Here is a 19745-nt window from a genome sequence, read left to right on the forward strand (position 1 = left end):
CTAACGGTGCCTGAAAGGAAGGGGAGTGGGACAGTGCGAGTACAGAGCACTGGGCCAAAGAGCCTACACTGCTGGGTTTCTGCCATCACGTGTCTCGGGGTCATCTTCAGAGGGAGGCTGTACTTTTATCTTTGCAGTCAGCATCTTTCACTGGAGTTCTCCTTTCACTGGCTCTTTGATTTTAAAGCCATTTATATTCCAAGCCAATCCGTACTAAAAATAGGATTCCTTACTAAGAATGGCACTGGCATTACTCACTTTCTGCTACGTTCTCATCTCACTGTATGTTGCCACACCTCCGGCTGGAGGAGTGTGCTGCAGTAATCATCCACAACTATGTGCTTCTGTGAGCAGGTTTTGAACCTTTGCCATCCTTTGGAAGCTCCCACTGTTTTTTCTTTCATGTGCTAATACAGTTCAGTGGCTTATCTCCTTTCACATCCTTGGGGCACACCTCTTCGAAGACTGTATACTGACAACCCTACCAAGTGGGAAAAAACACAGGAGATACAGCCGTCCCCCTTCCTCTCCCTTGCAATTCAGGCCAATCTGCAGTTCTCAGCTGAAAGGGATGCTGTTCTTACTTGCATTCAGGAAGAAACAATTTGCTCACCCTGGAAGCTACTGCATCCTTTGGATTTGACTGTCAGCTGCTCCACTCAAACTGCTCATCAATTAATAGCAAGGAGGCTTTTGGGCTTTCCTAGTAGGAGGTACACTTTTCCAGCTCAGTTTCGCCAGATGCTAATCATTTCTGCAGGGTATCGCTCCTCCTCAACATGCCTGGAAACTGAAGGGTGTGGGAGGTGGGACATACCTCTGGCCAGGTCTAGCTGCGTAGTTAAATGAAGCCCGTATGGGGTTTTGTTTTCTTTTTCAGCATTCTTTTGAGTTTTGCACACCACTTTCAAGTGCAGGAATGTGTTTCCTCCTACCGTCCATGTCAGAGGTGCAGCCAGTGCCAGAGCTGACTGTCATTTATTTGCTCTGATAAGGGGTTAAATATGCACAGGTAAACCTGGGCGTATGTTCATAATGCAGGTGGCAGTGATACTTTAAAGGAGGCACCTTTCTTTGTTCCCTTAATGATTCATTCATTGGGAGTGTGGGAATTAACCTATATAAATTTTTGCTACTAAGTAGATACACCTAGATCCTGAAATAGTGGATGGGTGAGAACCAGTTACAGAGACTCTACACATTGTCCTGGTAGCACAGAAACAAACCCACAGTGGTAGGCTGGGAATAAATGACTGCATGGCATTTCTCACGGCAAATTCTCTTTACCTCCTGTTTTCCGGTGACTCATCAAAAATCCTACAGGGCTACCTCTGAGAAAGGCCTGACTTAACTGAGACCTTCAACAGGGCCCTCTCTTCTGGTGGCTAAACTCTGACAGCTGGAACTATGCACAGGTGTAACTGATATGGCTTAGACTCAGCAGCAAGCACAGGATCCACACTTTGGTTGCAGCAGCACTGGCAGGCAGGTGTGAGATTGCATCAGGAAGCCAATATGAAAAGGGAGGCTGGCTTTCCCAAGCCTGGCTCGGTGCCCCCTTTGTAAGCTGTAGCTTACACCTCATCAGCTGGGAGGTGGAGAAGAAGCAGGTTTGTATTTAGGGCACCTCACTAACAGATAATTTGTCTCCCTTCTGCCTAGCTAGAGGAGGAAACAAACCTTTCTGGGAGGATGCAAAGAGTGGGCTGAAATCTCCAGACTAACTCTTGTACTCCTAGTATTTTCTGACTTTCTTGGAACAACCTTTAAGGCTCAATGGACAAGAGTTGATTAGTCTAAGATTCTTTACAGAGGACAGATCAATTCTGGTTTATCCCCTGGAAGTTATAACCTCCATTTGCATCTGAGGCGCTGTGTGGGCTGACGGAAGCACGAGGCAATGGTCAATGCTCTGCTGCTGGTTTCCTACAGCTTCAAAAGGAGGTCACATAGTGCTATTGTTGCCAGTGTGATGAGATCTTGGTTGCTTAATCTCTTCAAGGTAGGCTCCATAGGCTGAAGTAACACCCCAGACACTGCAAAACCTGCCTGCATCTTGCCAGCACCTCCAGCCAACCTCCCCCTCGCAGCAATAGCCAAGAGCACACCGCTTTGGACAAAACATGGGGAAGAGCTTAGAGAGCACAAGCCTGAAGGAGACAGCAAAGATGCCCAGGAGAGGCATCACCATCCCACTATAGTTGGGCCAGGATATCAGAGCAGTGCTATTACGCTAATGGGACCCTTAATGGTCACAAGTGAATCACAGAAGTTAGAAATGCACCACAGAGCTGAGACTCAGGCGAGATCCTGCAACTGTCAGGTCTTTGTTCATGCCAGGGATGAACTCCCCACTTAGCTGTGCTGATTCTCTGAGAAGTCACAGTACACTTCACAGATCTGACAAAGGGTGGTGAGAAAAGGGTGCTTAAAGGTGTGAAGCACCACCAATCTCAGCTTCCTAAGGAAGGGAAAGCAGACGTTGGGGTTCCTGGGGAAACACACTGGAACTCACAGCTCAGAAGGGCACACGCACGCTATTCACACACACAGTAGTACCACACTGCCTGCAGAAGAGAGACTACAGCAAGGAGGAACAAGAGGTACCAGGAGGCCATATTCGAGGCAGGATGAACCCTTCCTGGCAGAGCAGCACAGAGGAAAAAAACACCTCCAGTGGCTCTCACCTGCACAGTTTTCTGTCATTGTGCTCAGTGGCCCCAATCACATCGGCCAGGCCTCTGAGCTGCAATTAGCCATGTGAGCCACAGCAGTGTATCTGTGGGCTGTGAATGAGTGTCCTCTGGGAGGCCAGGCAGACAGGCCATGGCAGAAGGTGTGTGGGTATAGCAACCCAATGCAAAGCACTCTGTTGTGTGGCATATCCTGTTTCTCCCCAAGACATGTACAAGGTCACTGGCTTAGCCGTGCTCGTGGGTGATACCATCTATTTAATCAGTGTTCTCTGTGCTACGAAGTCATCCCAGACGCTTTGCATTGGAGACAGCTTTTACAAGAGTCTCTAGCAAGGTTGGGGGGGGGGGGGGAAGAAGCAATTGTCAGGTTTCTTTCTGCATAGGTCATGGCATTAGTAGCAAACTGCCTCTCCCCAACATCTGCTTCCTTCTCTCCTGGTAACTGTAAGCCTCCCTACACTTCACTTTGGGAACTACTGCATAGGAATATTTCATAAACAAGCCTGAGGGTTTGTCTGCTGCCTGTCCTACTTCCTTCAGAGCACCTGAGATCAGCTGGGCTGGAATGTCTGCCCATATCACACTCTCGTGCTGACTGGATGGGCGATGGAAACTTACCTACTGAGGTTCAAGATGGCTTCTCACTCATGGTCTCGGGCTCCCAGCTTAAGCCATGTTAAAGCTGGCAGACGGCCCTCACAGATCGTGATGTCGACTCTAAAAATCAGGAGAGGAAATAAAGTAAGTCTTGCTATTTTCAGAAGTCTTTAGGGTAAAATTTAGGTCATACATTGAACTTCATCCCTTCTGATTCTAGGGGTCATAAATGTCCTTGTCCAAAATAGGTGTGTGAAAATTTAGGCTCTCAGGCCATGCCTCCACGTCAGGAGCCAGTCCTTTGTGCAATACACCATTAAGCATCTCCAGGGACTGGGGCCCTGAAGGGACTGCCTTGTCTAGTCCTCCACAGTACCAGGCAATTGTGGATATTTACATCTGATGTGCATGTGTACAAATACATGTACAAAATACTTTAAGCTACTCCAAAGTTTCAAACTCAAACACAGTTAATGTAAAAGATCAAAAACTACAACTGTTTCCTCCTTGAAGCACCATCGCTGATGGAAAGGTTCACAGTGAAGTCACGAGCGTTGATTACCCCGCACAAAGCAGTTGGTCTGAGACATCCTTTCTGAAAGGCTAGAATGCTTTCCATAAAGTTATCTGTATCATCAGCTGTTAATCAGCACAGACCAATTGATTTCATCTTCCACTAAACAAGGGCCTGGCTCATCCTTGTTTTGGTAGATGTTCATCTGTGATAGTTCTGTAGCTGTGACGGTGAAAGGTAGTATGGCTTGGTAGCATCTTTGGTGCTGTTTCGCTTATCATTTCACTCTGTCACTGGGCTTGGAGCCCAGGGAAGGGTTAATCCCTTCCATGCTTTTGCCAGCTAACAGCTGTTCTACTTTCAGGATCCCTGGATCACCCAGGTTTTGGTGAGGTAAGTGGATGTCCTCGCAGGAGCTCCTGTGGGAGGAGCTTTGCAAAAACCAGTCTGGACTGGTCCTGCCAGCCCCGGGAGCATTCCTGCTCCCATGCTGATGCAACTGGATCCAATCTCCTGGCAGAGCAGCTGGCTGCTTTCCAAAGGGCTCCCTCCAGACTGGCTCACACACTGAGCCCAGACCGGGGATGGCTATGATGAAATTTAAGCAAGGGGACAAAAGGCTTTTGGCCTTCATTAAAGTTGGGAACACTTGATGAAGATAATGCTTGTTATTAATTGGCTCCTCCCAAAAAAACACAAGCTGCCTTGTTCTGCTGTGAGTTTACCATTCTGTGGAGCATCTCCCTAGCACCAGCGAGACCATGGATGTTGAATCATAGTGTTGAACCGTAGCGCAATCACTTGGGATGTATGAGTGGGATTCATTTAGAGACTGTTGTGCAACATCGCTGTGAGACGGTAAAGCACAGAGATATTTCAGTGGCAACACTCATCCTACTCCCACCTGGGATTCAGTGTGTAACAGCTTTATGTGACAGACTCTGCAGCAGAGCGTGGACTTAAACGCATCCTGGAGATGAAATAGCTGAACGGTGAGCGTGGCTTAAGTACACTCCAGAACCAGGTAAAACCAGGACCAGGGTTGTAACAGAGAGAAAGATGTAAATTCAAACCATGTGCTTAAACTATATTCCAGATGGACCGGGAAGGCTTCAGTTACCTATGTATGCCTTCTGAATGAAAGCAGCTATTAGCACAAGCCAAGATAATCTCAACAAAGAGAGTTATGAAATGCTTTAATCATCTTAAAGCAGAATTTTTCAGACTCCTGCAAAAGGATGGGATCTTCTGAACACTGCTGTTTTCCTTGAGCTCCTGCTAAATCAGTGACAAAACTCATACCGAAGCAACTAGGACTGAGATTAGACAGCGCTGATGGCTAACGTGCTCCCCACCATCACCGTTCACCACTCCTTCTCAACTTTTCTTGCAGTATTTTTGCTAACAGACACACATTGTTGAGTCTTGCACTGCTTGCTCATTAGCACTGCAGTAAGTGATTTCTTATGCAAATTGTGCCAGCCCACAGAAAAACCAGTTCAATTCCAGTCTGCACTGCTGGGATGGACATAGAACAGAGGAGAAGAAGTGCCAATGATCTTTTTTTTCTTTTTTTTTTTTTTAAATAGAAAACCAAGGACCAGCCATGAAAGCAGTCATTGCTTACCTTCCACTGAAAGCAGAATTACCTTCATATCTGCAGAGAGACTCCTCCAAATACAAAATTCCCCTGGCTACCTATTTGCAAGTGCTGTCACCAAGCCTGTACGTACAACAGCAGTTTCTGTGCACCCAATTAGAGATTTCAAACTGATGAGCATTTTTGTCTGTGGACCTCATGTCTTCTTTCAAATCTGAACTTTAGCTTTTAAAGGCATGGCTACATAGCTAATGGCAACATATATTTTCTGTGACCAAGAAAAATAATGTGCAGCCATGCTCAGGGGTTCCTTTTCTTCTTACTGCTGCTGCTAATACAAGCTCCTCAAAGGCCTGAAAAAGCTTTCTGTTTTTATCCACATCAGAGTGTGCATCACTGCGTCAGTATCCTGTCCAGCCTCTACCCCACCACAGACAGGTAAGAGGTGCTTACTGCTGAGCCTACAAAGGCACTGGAATGCCAGCACTATGGTACACACTTAGGAAGCACAGGGGCCATTCCTTAATATGCCTTACTATTCCTTGCTATGCCTTTCCTTAACATTTGTAGTGATATTAGAGAGGTATTGGTTGAATTTAGCACTTTAAGAGCTCCTTCATAGGTGACAGCAGAGGTCATGGGAATTATCCTACATGAGTCTTTAAACTGAAAGGGAAGTTACTGTTTCTCCATGGCAGGGGTATTTGTTGGGGAGTTACAATGTAAAATCCTGTACTTAGTCTGGCCCATTTTGCTCTACTCTGCTAACTCCATCCTTCCACCTCACTCCCCCTTCTAGCTGACATCCCAACTACTGCTGTCTTTTTCAGGCAATGTCCTACCGCTTGTGTAGAACATCTAAACAGGATTAAGATACATACCTACTGTTCATGTTCTTGAAAAGCTTTCATCATAAATGAGAGGGACTAGGACCTGACAGGACACTTGTTGCCCTAAGCCCTGGTTTGGTTTTGCTCTCTTCTGCTCCACCCAAGAGGTGTCTGCCTTTCATCCCTGACAGTAATCATGTCCAGGCATAGGACAGGAAAGCGACTTTTAACTGGAAGGAGCCAGATTCACAGGAGGCAGAGTATGAAAGCAATGCAGACAGATATCAACGGGAGCCACACTGATTCTGTGCCCATGGAAATTACATTTGAAAGTTTCATTTGCAACTCTTTCTACCTGCATTTTTTGTGTGCACCTTTAATCATTTCTGAACATAAAGCAGCCTGCTTAGAAATGTGAGGGCAAAGGATGCAAGAGGAAGGGAAGTCCTGTGCCTAGAGCTTGGGACAGCTACCGGGTTCAGCTCTTGTTCAACCACCAACAATTTACCTTACCATCCCAACAGTGAAATAAGCAGTAGAATGCAGAGCTGACAGCACATCATACAATCTGGATAATTTCTGAGGTGCCCAGACCCTACACTGACAGGAGCTGCCCATGCTCTAATAGAGACATTTTAAAATATATTCATCACTTCAGATACCTCAAAGTTACTTCTGTATCCACCGTTTCTTAACTAGTGACCTGTAGTGCTGGAGAGATTTCCTCTCCTAGGCAAAAAGAACTTAACTGATGCTAAAACATGTAGTTCCTTATCTTCTGGATACTAGGTTTCAAGCACCAGCCGTGAACTAATTCAGTCTGCAAGTGACTGCTGTCTGATACCCTAATACAAATTCATTGCCAGCTGTGTAAGGAATACCACACTCAAAGAAGGAAGCTATTTTCCGAGGTCTGGACCAAAGTGTGCATGGCACTGGAAAAGAGGCTATGCCATCTAGGTTAAGACATATTGGAAATGCTGGATTAGATCAGACTCTCAGACTAGCTTTGCGTTTTGTCCCAAAATGTAAAGAGAACAGGCTGCATTATTTCAGACAAAAAATGTTGAGCTGAGAAGTGGATCTTTCCTGAATTATATGCAAAAAGATATGTCTTTCTGACACAGTAAGTGTATGAATGAAAATTTAGTTTTTCTCAAGAAAAACTGCTACTGTCCTTACTAGGAAAATGTATTTTGAAAGCATTTCTTTACCTTGGACTTAATATGTCCCACCTCACAGGTCTCCTTTGGTTGAAAAAGGCACAAATCCTGCTTCCTTGGCTTTGGGCCTAGATCCACAGTAAGCAAACAATAGCTGATTCCCTCCGACATTCGCAGGCGTAGTTGTCTCAACCAAGCAAACTCACGAGTCATAGGCAAAGCCAGACCTGCAGTGAACGAGGATTACTTGCTCAAGGAAGGTGTAACTGGCAGAGGAACGATAGGTATGTACAGCTTTGTTCACAAAATGAGAAGGAATCAAGGTTTGCTTATTAAAGGCTGTCTGACCCTTCTGTCATGAGAACAGACTCCAACACCGACACTGGCAACTGGCCCGTACTCCTCGAGCAGCTCAATCACTGCATTCAGCTGTCACTGAGAACGCAACACCATCACTTCCTATCAAAGATAATGCCTCAAGAGCCAAACGATTGCAGGATTGTTCACTGAAGTGAGACATACCGTTAGTGCATCAAGAAAACCTCTTCCAAAAGAGGCAAGCATTTGTCCCAGTTAACAACCTTGCTTTCAGATCTGTTTGCTCAGGTAGTTTACTGAAGTATTTGTAGCGCTAACAGGCTAGTTAAGTATATTGATATAAAAAACACCCACAGTTATTTTAAGAACTAAAAACTTTATACCAGTCACTGGAAATGGCATCAAACAACACAAAGGCGGATTTAGGGAAACCACTGCACAACATTTATTTGCAGCCACTGTCAGTACAAACACCTTCACAGATGTCTGTGTATATCTGGATTTACCAAGGAAAAGAAAACATCTTAAACTCGTATCTTTTCACTGCCACAGAGAAGTGGCCTTCCTGTAATATCCAGCAGGCCAAGATTCAAAGTAACATCTGCTACTGCTCTGAGAGAACAGGGGCATACTGGGAGGAAGGCAGGAGGAGGGAAGCAAAGTCCAGAAGTAGACAGGAAGCTACTTTGGTCATGGACAACTGCAAACACTCAAAAGCTCCATAAATACACAACAGAGAAAAACACCATGAGGAGCTATCATTTTTTCTACAAAATGCAGTAAAATCATGGAGAACAAAACATTCGGGAAAGAGGAAGGAATTGTACAAGCAGATGTGACCCTCATATTACCAGAATTCCTGGACACTGATCTGGCTATCAAAAATACCCTGCAAAATCAGCCATGCATGCAGAAAATCGTGCAAGAACATCAGGCTACTCTTCCAGGTCTCAGCTGAGGCAGCTATAAGTGACAAGGATGCAGAAGCTCTCCTGTCAAAGTAACATTGCCACTGGAAGGTCAAGAAAAATCTGAAGGCATAACTTACTAATAAGATGTGGGACCAGAAATCCAGGCATGCTTAGTGGAACTAAGGGAACTCCACAGTGAGGGCAGCAGGTTAAAAGCCAGATGATGTATGTATCCTGAAAAGCAGACCTGGCTGTGCAGGATCAACAATAAAAATTATCTTTGGCCTTGCCCTGCAGCAGATCAGATTTGCTTGTCGCACGAGAGTAGCACCCTTGGACAGCAAGAGACTTGCAGATGTATAGTTCCACCCATCAGTTGTGGGGGTTTTTTTAAGCAACCAACCCACTGGAGGACAGTGTAGGTCTTGATGGTGCTTGTGCACCAAATTTACATTAGGAAGCTGGTAGCAAGCTGTTATTAGTCAGGGCCACAGCTCAAGTAGAAAAAAACATTACTGCTTGCTAGAAGTTATAATCGATTAAGAACATAATTAAGGGAATTAATTTTTTTTAAATGCAAAGCTGTATATCAGTTCTGAATCTACAATTATGTATGTCATTCCTGGACAGGGAGATTTGCCCTCAACTCCCTGCACTAAATTTCTCAAAAATAATTCCCTCAGCAAACACAGAAAATATTTTACAGTGCTCAGCAAGCCACCACAGGGAACACGGAAAGGGCCTCGCCTAGTACAAGACAGCAATCATCTCTTGGGCACAGAAAGGCTCTGCTCTGCTAGCAAGCATCATAGCAATGCTGGATGTGACTAACTCAGCAAAAGTCGTCTCTACAAGGGAGTTGCTGGCTGCCCTACCTCTCAGAAAATCTGGCTGTAACCTAAATCCTTAGAGGACCAAGTCTTCTATGAAGCCTGACCTCGACTGTTTCCAAACTTTCAGCTAAGGAGACTCAACAATGATTTTCCTTTCTGATTATTGATACAAGTTCAAGTCCAAGCCAGGACAACGCCAGCTGACGCTTAAATTTTCAAGTCCAACCTCCCAGAAATAGCTCAGTTAGGCCTCTCCAGTTCCTAACCTACCTCTTTTTGGAAAATACCCTCCAGTCCACTCAGTGATCAGAGTATGAAAAATACACAACAGATGGAATTTACAAGTTATACTCATAGCCTCACTCCTGCTAGGCTTTCAAGCTGGGAAGGTAAGAGGGAAAACAGCTCAGTTTTCTATGCTAGCATTGGTTTAGCATATCAAGTAAAAAACCTGGTATTTGTTCCAGAAAGAAGACTAGAGATAGAAGAATTTCTGGAAGAGGAGTCCCATGGCTTTCAAAGAGGAGTTGTAATTCATTCCCAGTCTCACTAAGCTACAGCTCAGTTACCACTGAGATTGAGCTTGTTTATTCCAAAGCAAAAAGTTTGGCATGACTGACAGAAACAGTTTTTTGTGCCAGAGCTCTAATAGCAAATTATCTGTGGAAAAGCCACTTGGAGAAGTGCTGTTTACTTTGGTAATGAAGCAAGTTCCCTGGAATGAAGGCTTGCAATCTTCCCATGAGATGTTGCAATACATTTACCTGTACCTCAGCTACATACTCTACAGGGTGCTCTCAGGGTCTGATAACTGCTTGGCTAACTCAGGAGGCCAAGGCAAATGCATCTCAGCTACTCTGGACAGGACTATGCTCTGCTCCTACACTGGATACAGAGCTCAGATCCTAATTAAAACTGGCTGTCTTCTGTTTTTTTGTTTTTGTTTTGTTTTTGGTTTTTTTTTGTTTGTTTTTTTTCCTTTTCTGCTTCAAGCTAAGCCACAGCCAGCAACACCTCTGGAATATACTTTTGAGAAAAGGGCCTCAAAACAAGGTTCTCAATCATCTTAACTGTGGCTTTAAAGCCCAACTCACCCCCTTGACACTTGTATTTTCAGGCAACTCTGAACTTAGACCCCAGCTCACTGTTAGAAGTGTTTAGAAGGAATGTGGAATGTCAGCACACGGTTGAACTATTAAGTACCTGGGGATGAAAAGACATTCAAGGTAGGCTGTGGAGGCCAAGGCTCCCCCTTCTGTTTAGGGAGTCACTGGCCTCAGGCTATTCTGCTTTTCCTCATTTAAGACCAAGTTTCAAGCCACTGTTCAATTTCTCTCTGACCACATGGAAATGAAAGGCTCTCCTCTCTTCAATACTCCCAGATCTTGAGTCTCATACAAACAGGTACTCCTTTCCTTCCAACAAGGTCGTTCACTTAACCCCTCCCTAATCCAGGAACTAAGATTCCTTTGTAGTTGAATTAAATGTACTTCCTATTGAAACAGGTACTTGCATTTGCACATTTTGTTTACAAACAACATGCACTCTTGTGAGAGCACCAAGCTCAGACTTCACACATGGCTGTAGTACCTTCACAGCCACACTTTGTGCTCTTCAGTGTTGAAATTCCTGCTTTGAGGAGAAACCAAGCTCTAATTTCAAGTGTTTACATGTACTCCCGAGAGCAAGAAAAAAATCTTACCATGATTAGATTATGTAAAAAGTTTAATTATAAAATAAATAAGTTTGTTATGGAAACATTAAATATTAAATACAGTAATAAATATTTACACATTTACAGATAGGACTTGACAATTAATGGTGTTTCTCTGCTACCAGAAGAATTCTGCTCTGTTTATACAGAACACATTCACTCTTTCAAGAAGAAACTGAACTCAAATAATACTCTGTGCTCAAGACTGCATGGACAGTTCAAGAAACCAAGGACACTTGGGTCAGAAAAGTTTGAGGTAAGTCAAGTTCTTCGCACCAGAAGGTAGAGCACAAGAGACCACTGCTTGCAGAGTGCCAGTGCATGAATTTAATTCTTCAAAGGAACAGGTTCTTGGTCAAGTTCAACTGACTGGATCTGATGGGAAGCATTTTATACTTTAAGTGCTGCTTAAAGCAGCACTGAGTACCTAGGTAACAGAAGTAGCTCTGTATTTATAACAGATGGGTCCAGGCTTATCAGCTTGTTTGAGCATGGCTCTTTTCCTTCAGATACAGAGCTTCAGATCTTGCATTTATTGTTTCAGCATCCCGAGAAGACTAATTTTAACTCAGGCTAGCACACACACCAACGGATAGCTCCACTCACACGAGTCCTACTGAGTTCAGAGGGATTACTTTCCACATACAGTAACAGAACCCAGGTGTGGCTGACAAAGATCTGTCACCAACACCCTGCAAGTCAGAACTAGAGATGAAGTTCTTTGAAGCTGATATCAACAGGGAGCACAGTGACAGCAGAACTAGGTTTTCCATCCACTGAGGTCTAGGGATAGAAGCCATCCAGAACTCTTCCTTTTTTGCTTTGGCGGATGGAAGGAAATTTTTTCCCCTCCACCTATTCCTGAAAGCTGCAACAAGCTCTCTCCCTTAGAGTCAGAGCAGCCAAAGGAGACTCGCTAACAGAAGAAAGTCCATCCACACAACAGCAGAGACTGGAGCTCCAGCACTGATAGAGAGGGCTCAGTAGCAATAGTCTCTAGCAGGTCTTGATAGCAGGTCCTCTACCCCATAGTGGCAGCTCCTGCCACATCGCTGTGCCAAGATGTAGCGGTAACTGTCCTCCCCAGCAAGCAATTCAGCAGCAAGTGGCATGGTGACATCTCCTTGCAGCAGCCTCTGTCTTGATGAATCGGGACTTAGTGGCAACAGCTCCAGCCCACAGTGTCCAGGTGGATGTGTCAGGCAGCCAGAGGTACCCTGCAGCTTGGCAGCGGCCACATCAGAATTGTTCTGTAAGGGGCAGACCAGGTACGTTAATCACCACCCATGACATAAGCACATTGTGCTAGAACCACATCAAACCTACATCCGAGGCAGGTAGGTCAAGGATGTGCACACACCTGAGGACATTCTGCTAGATACTCTTCAGCTTCAAATAAGCTTTGAGCAAAATACTCCAATTGTCACTGGAAAAGCTGGACAAAGTCTGCAGCTGCCATGTGGCAAAGCAAAACTTCTGAGTTCTGCCGGAACTTCTCAGGACTATCCTTTATAGTTTCCTCCTTCAGCTTGTAGTATAACTCCTATTTTTGAGTCTGCCGTCAGGTACACTTTTGCTCAGAAAGGACCAACTTGCTTGCTCATTAAAATACACTAGATTTCTCCCAGGAGTGGTCCATCTAGGGCACAGAGCTTTAGCACTCAGTTGCTGTGACAGTATGACACTTGACTGAGAGGCTATCTATGGTGCTTTGAATTGACAGCTTTTTCTTGGTCTACAGCCTCTAAGCACTAGAAACTTCCTGATGCCTTGCAGAGAAGACATGAAAATGTTCAGTACTTCTCTTATGAGAGGTGATGATTCACTTGGCTGCTGCACCATCTTCCATGATGGAACTTCACCATGGTGTCTTGCACCAAACCTGCCTCTGCCCAGATACTGGAGATTCTTCCTTCATAAGTCCACTTATCTCAGTACATCTTTCTATCCTCATTATTTCTTTAAGACAGCAGCCAGAAAGTTAACAGAGCTGTTGAAGAACTTGTACAACTTGGGTGGTTTAGGGAAACCAGAAAACCAAGCCAGTCATTCACATGTAACCTATGTGTTTCAAGGCCCTTCAAGTGTTAAAAGCAAACACTAGCTTTGCAAAACATGCATGCAATTCTCATATGGGTAATTTCAGCCTGGAAGGACTGAAAGGCTTTTCAAATCAGCTCTCATACCTGCTTTCTCCTCATTTACACACCAACATGGCCATTTCTGTTTTCTTGTCGAAGTTTTTTCCTTTCTTCTTTCTCTTCATACTGAGGACACTTTTTCCTGACCCTGAGAAATTACAGCGTGTTAGAGGTCATTTTGAACCCTGGCATACATCCTGTTGTTACCAGTCCCCACAGCCTCTGCAGCATTTAGGCATACGTCCTTTGAATCCTCAAGCAGCTCCTCAGAACCAGGAAGTTTCAAGCAAGACAGTTTTTAAACATTCAGCATCAAGCAGTATCTGATGATAAAATCAAGGAGCCCCTAAGTTAGGCACTGCCAGTTTTCCCTCACAGGCTTCTTGGTTTAAGGCCAATTAGGTGGCAAGATGAAGAGGGTTTCTTATTGGAACTGAGCAAAGCACCGGGAGACTTTGAGGGACAGATTTCCTGATGGCTTTAGCAAACAGCTGCAGAGACCAGACTTCCTTCCTCCTCCCCACAGCAGAGCCCTGTGGACTTCAAGTATCTGAAATCCCTGTCCCCTTGATGTGTCCCTTGAACACATCATAAGCAAGCTGCTTACCAATTTTATCCCAATTTCTCCAGTCTTTTCTAGTGACTGTTCCAAACATAGCATCAAGCTTCTCTGGTTGAAGGTACAGATTAATGAACCACATGCTTCAAGATCATGAGGGTTCAGACCATGAAACAAATGCAATCCTATTCCATGGCTCACTCCAGAAACTAACTATGATCATTTGTTCTTACAGCACAATGCTGATTATCTCTCCTAGCAGCAAGGAATGAGGCAGTGTTCAGAGAACAAGTGTTCATCCCAGCATTCCTCAAGTTCAGATCTAAGTATGAAGCAACAGTGAAATGACAAATGCACACCTTGTTTCCTGAATTGCAGGAAAGGGTACAGCATGTACCCAATTCAGCTGATGTGCTTCATCAAGATCTAAAATTAGTCTGAACTTTTGCATTTCACCAACATCCCAAGCCCTACTGTGGTGGAGCTGCAGTGTCAGAACTGGAGGACTGCTCCAACACTAATGCTGGAGTCAGGCTTCCCACGCTGACTATCTAACCTCAGCACACATTCCTGGAGAACACAGTAAGAAGCAAAGGCACAGGTAGGCACACGCTGCTCACATACTGCTTTTGAGCAGGTATAAAGAAGAGTTTGATACATGGCTTGAAACATGTACCCAGAAAAGCTCTTTTAATTTATTCACAGCAGGACCCCAGATTCCGATTACCCACCACACTGAACTGGCAGCAGTTGGTTAAGCTGGAATGGTTGTTCCCTCCATCTGAATGGCATATACAGTATTTGGGACTGACAGCATCTCTTTCCCCATTTGCTTCCCCCTCAGTGTAAGTATTTAAGCTCAGCAACCTCCATTAATAAACAGACAGTTGGAGCACCATTTCCTTCCCTCCAGCTGTGTACCCAACTGTTGGATAATAACCATGCACAAGGCTGTTACGTTACTGCTTGCAGGCTTCTTCAGAATGATTAGGGAAGGCACTGCCATGTCAGCATTAATGCTCCTCCTCCCCTTCCTGCTGATGTTCTGCAGCACTAACTATCCTGGTTGCAGCAAGAGCAGAAAGGCTCTTGTTTTAAAATCAGGGTCACAGTTGCCCACAGCCAATAGTAAGAGAGGATTAAGTGAACACTGAGTCACCTGTGAACTTCTCAGACCTTGCTTCTACCCTCAAGACATATTCAAGCTGGGATAAGAACTCAGCCCTTTCAAATGCCTTCCACACAGGCAATTCAGCTCAGCCAGGCACATTTTAAGGCTACTGGACACAAGCCCTGTTCACACTTAAGCTAGACAGACACCAAAGTGTATAATACTTACTGCACTATCACAATGATAAGTACAGTAATGAAGCTGATGCTTGAGAGCAGGACAGCTACCACTACCAACACAGTCTTCGAGTAGTCTGCCACATCATTCTTCCTTTGAGTCTTCATGAACTGTTCACCACAGCGCTCACCAAAAAAATCCTGATGACACCTGCAAGTAAACATTAACACAAGTTCTTATCAGCTCCGGTGCTGTCTGGAGCCAAGGACACCCACACACATTCAAACCTGACTTAGACATCTTCAGAGTTTCCCATGAATCTCAAGATGCTCACTTTAGAGCGTGTTCATGAAATGCAGTCACTGCTCTAGCACAAGGTTTGTCAGCATTTCAACAAGTCGAGATTAGTTTGGGCGTGATGTTCCAGGACGACACGCCTTTTCATTCTTTTGGTTTGAGTTTATGACCAACTGATGAGTTCAGTGGCTTGTTATGTATCTCAGATTCCATCATCACTTAATTTACATGGCAGAAAGATTCTCAGTCAAAATACGGCAGGTGATGGCTCTATGCCAAGTTGACACCGATTTTTCCTCTGAGCCCTCATACGCCACCAGCTCATGCCAATCACACCTAACTCACAAGGTACAAGTAACTTACTTGCAGGTCACCATCTGGAGATGTTCTAGGTATATGCATTCACCATGGATGCAAAAGTTTTTGTATTCCATTTCACAGGGAGTCCCTTTCTTTTTGTTTTTCCCTTTGTTTTTCTTCCTTCTTGATTTGCTGGCATTCTTCTCACCCCCCCTCTTTGTTGGCTTGGGTTTAACCACAGGTTCAACTGAAAAAAGGACAAGATGACTCAGTCTAGCAATGCTAAAAAGCTAGATTCTGTGAAAACTGAATTACAGAATTTGGTGAGGGGTAAGGGGATGGTCACTGCAGGAGAACCTGTGACCAGGGTGCAAGTAAGCATGCAGCTGGGCATTTCACATCCAGCACAAAAGCAGCAAGCTTCAAAGCTCCTTAAGCACAACTCTGCCACCATTAAGTCCTGTGCAGTGCAGATCAAAAGCAGTATGAGCAGATGAGCTGTGAGCGCCACTAGAGATGAAGAGCAGCAGAGCTGAATGACTGCAGCATTTCGCAACATAAGATATTTGAGTGAAACTGCACAGGTTCAAGCAAAGACCTGTAAAGAACACAGTTCACGCTGAGCCAAGGCATCCACTACTTTCATATCAGCTCAGATACAAGGCTAACAGCCTTCTTCGCTCTAAACTCTCCATTTGCATCAGTGATGAAAGGCATTATAACTCACTAGATAGTCCTGGGCACTTACAGAGGCAAGACAGCTTGCTATCCCAGTTAGCATACTTGTTTCTCCCAAATAACCTGCAGTACTGTCTTCAGCATAAGATAGTTCATTTCCAGTTCTCCTACTTCGAGAGAAATGCCGAGTGCACTGGAGGAGTGAAGGCAGGATAGTCCGCAAGAGTCAGGTTATTTGTTCTGCTGCTTACTGTTGCCCCTCATTACCTCAATTAAGACAAACCTCTAGAAGAGTGTGGTTTAAAACGCTGGTGACTTAGTAGCCTTTGGACTTAAGCAAGGGCAATCATCTTCCTTTCATTGAAGAGAATAAGCTAAAGCTAGTTACTCTGCAGCTGCTCCACACAGCAGTCAAAGCTTGATAGCATTGTTTTAGATCAAGTTGGTAAAACACTGGTTCTCTGAAAAAGCTATCCCTTTACTGATAGCCATAAAGCAATCCTTCTCACTGCAACACTGTGCTATTCAGGAGTTAACCAGGTGAGTCTGAACAGGTCTTAAGGACAAGTCTTATTTACAACACTCTTGAATTTTGCTATTGTGCTCTGCAGACCTAATGAAAATAATTTTTAGAGTATTAATATTTTACCCAGAGCACTATGCATATAGGCAATCACCACAATAGGATGCAGCTGGATCCAACTAATGCATAACCCTGTATTTCTAGTGACAAGAAGAAAGCCAGCACAAAGAAACAAGGTGTAGTTCACTGTTGTCTAGACAGCTGATCGTTTTAACTTCTAGAGCAACAAGCCTAGCTTGAAGTTACTTAAAAGCAAAAATGCCTTCAGCAACCAGAAGTCTGATTCAAATGGTATAAGCTATATTAATATGTAAATGAGAAACCCTGTTCCTGCAGAAAGGTTTCCTGTCCCTAGAAGTGTGAGCTTACTACAAGAGTGGCTGAGGCCCCTGTTCTGTCCAGTTTAACTTGATATTTAGGTTAGCACTTTCATAATTGAGGCTGTTTCCATTCTTCCTTCTTCAAGGCTCAGCTTGTCAGTTTGATCTCTGTGTCCCTGTCTGCAAGCTGCACAGCCAGGAAAGTGATCCGCAGTTGAATCATAACAGCTTGAAGGCTCCACAGATAAATCTCACGCCAAGCAGAAGAGCTGGTCTACAAACCAACCACCTTTGGTAACAATTCTGGTTTCTGTGCAGTTATACAACACTTAAACCACCAAGCCAGTAGTTTTACAGGCCGAACTGCTCAATAACTCTGTTTCCCCTGGAGGTGTTCAACTAATGAAAAACTTCAGCAGGGTCCACAAATTTCCTAGACTGAGCATCTGGAGCATGGCCCCCTTCACTTAAAAAGTCCTTTAGTCTCATTCAAGTCTCAAGGTGTTTCCACACAAAAAATAGTAGCCAGATCCATCCTAGAGGGCAACAATACCAACCTACTACCATCTACTGGGTTCAAATCACCTGTAAGTACCTAGCTTGTATCACAACCACACTTAGGCCAGAACCAACAAAATCTCCCATCCCCATAGTCAGGGTAGTCATATTTGATCTCCTCACAGCTTAACAAGCAGACAAATTACAATAAATTCACACAATAGCTATTGACAGTTAAGTATTGCCTGAAAGATACTTAACAAGCTTTGCTGCTGCCACTTAAGGGGTTGAAGTGTTTGCTTTCCCAGGAAATTTTAGTCAACTCCAATTTAAATAAGCCATCATGAGAAAACAGCCAGAAAATCCTTGACACAAGAGAGACAAGCTTATGTAAAACCCATCTTTAGGGGCAAACAGCACCCATAAACCTCACTGAAGCTTCCATGCTAAGTAGATGGTAGCTACCCCATCGCAGCCCGCCTGTCAGGTTTATCAGGAGAGCAGTACAGCAGGCAATCAGCTAGCCTGCAGTTCCCACACACCCTAGTCGCACTCACGCTAAGTTTTCATCCCTGACAGCCTATTTTTAATGCCAACAGTTTCAAGCAGAAGCACGCATTTGCTCCGTACTCCACCAGCAAAGCGCAGCAGCCTTACAAAAGGTACATCGGAAAGAAATGGGTGCTCAGAAGTGGAGAACCCCCAGGTCCGGCACTGCCGAGCCGACGAGGCCACCTCATCCCTAGCCGCGTCCCCCGACTCACCCCGGATCAAGTCATCCACGATGTACTGGTGGACGGGCAGCGCCTCCTCGTACTCCTCATCCTCCTCGTAGTCGGGACCCGACACGGACTCGGGCTCCCGCTGGCCGGTGCCCCCATGCCGCTCCGGCTCCGTGGCGTTAGGCGAGGACCCGGCGGCAGGCCGGCACGCTGTGAGGGGAAATGGCGCCGTGGGCAGGGGGCAAACCCACCGCCGCCGCCACCACCCCCTCCCTCCGCGCCCCTCCCCACCAACGGCCCCAACCGTCGCCTCGCGCCGTCCCCTCAGCCGCGCCGCCGGCCCCGCACCCACCTGCCAGCACGGCCAGTGCGGCGATGAACGCCACAGCGCGCATTGGCGGTCCCGGGGCGGGCGGCGGCGGCAGAACGACGGTTGTCACGGCGCGAGGTGCCGGTGCGCAGCGCTCCATGAGGAGCCGCCCGCCGCCGCCGCCCGCTTTATAGGCGGGCGCCGCTCGCGCTCCCGGACGTGGAGCGGCGTCAGCGGGGCGGGGCGCGGCGCGGCAGGCAGGTGAGGGCGGGGGGCGGCGCAGGCGCGCGGCGGGGGGATCCGAGGAGAGCCCGGTACAACGGGGAGGGGACACCCCCCCCCTCCACCTTCGGGGATCGCGTCGGGCAGACACACCTCCCGGATCGCTCTGCGCCCCCCTCGCTCCTCAGGGAGGAAGCGGGCGAGCTGCGGCAGAAGTATTTTTCAGCAGTAAATGCGGCGATCGCCCTCCGCCGCAGTCCGCGGGGTGTTCGCTTGAGCGGCGCATGAGTAACGGCTGAGTAACTCATGGGGAGGAGGGTGGGCACGCATCCAGGCCGAGGCAAATGTGCTCCTCGGGGGCACTTTGGCTCCTAATTGCCACGGTAGCCCTTAGCGGAGGGTGCCTGACCACGGCTGCCACTCCTGAGGTGTTGCGTAAAGAAAGCGTGAAGTAGACCTACTTTTAGGGGAGAAAAATGAGGGCAGGGGGTTGTAACGTGCTGGTGTAGGGTGGGAACCCAGAAAAGCCCTGCGAGGGGGCGAGGGTGAAGGGACAGGTACCACTCTGCTCCAGTCTCCGAGACAGCTCTTCACGGCTGGGCGGGAGGGGCAGTGCTACTGCGCATTGGGAAAGGAGGATCTGGGCGACCT

At 46.0% G+C, this 19745-nt stretch overlaps 1 protein-coding gene across 1 annotated transcript; it reads right to left on the minus strand.

Moving 5' to 3' along the window:
- Positions 1–11169: 11169 nt before the first annotated feature.
- On the minus strand, positions 11170–19009 carry AREG (amphiregulin). Its single transcript, XM_074821459.1, has 6 exons — positions 18915–19009; positions 18605–18772; positions 15825–16008; positions 15216–15374; positions 13363–13465; positions 11170–12426 (listed from the first exon to the last, which is right to left on the minus strand). Exons 1-5 carry the CDS (start codon positions 18955–18957, stop codon positions 13378–13380), a joined length of 642 nt encoding a protein of 213 aa, XP_074677560.1. The 5' UTR covers positions 18958–19009; the 3' UTR covers positions 11170–12426; positions 13363–13377.
- Positions 19010–19745: the final 736 nt, after the last annotated feature.

The sequence above is a fragment of the Strix aluco genome, chromosome 4 (genome assembly GCF_031877795.1).
Source record: "Strix aluco isolate bStrAlu1 chromosome 4, bStrAlu1.hap1, whole genome shotgun sequence".
Lineage (NCBI taxonomy): Eukaryota > Metazoa > Chordata > Aves > Strigiformes > Strigidae > Strix > Strix aluco.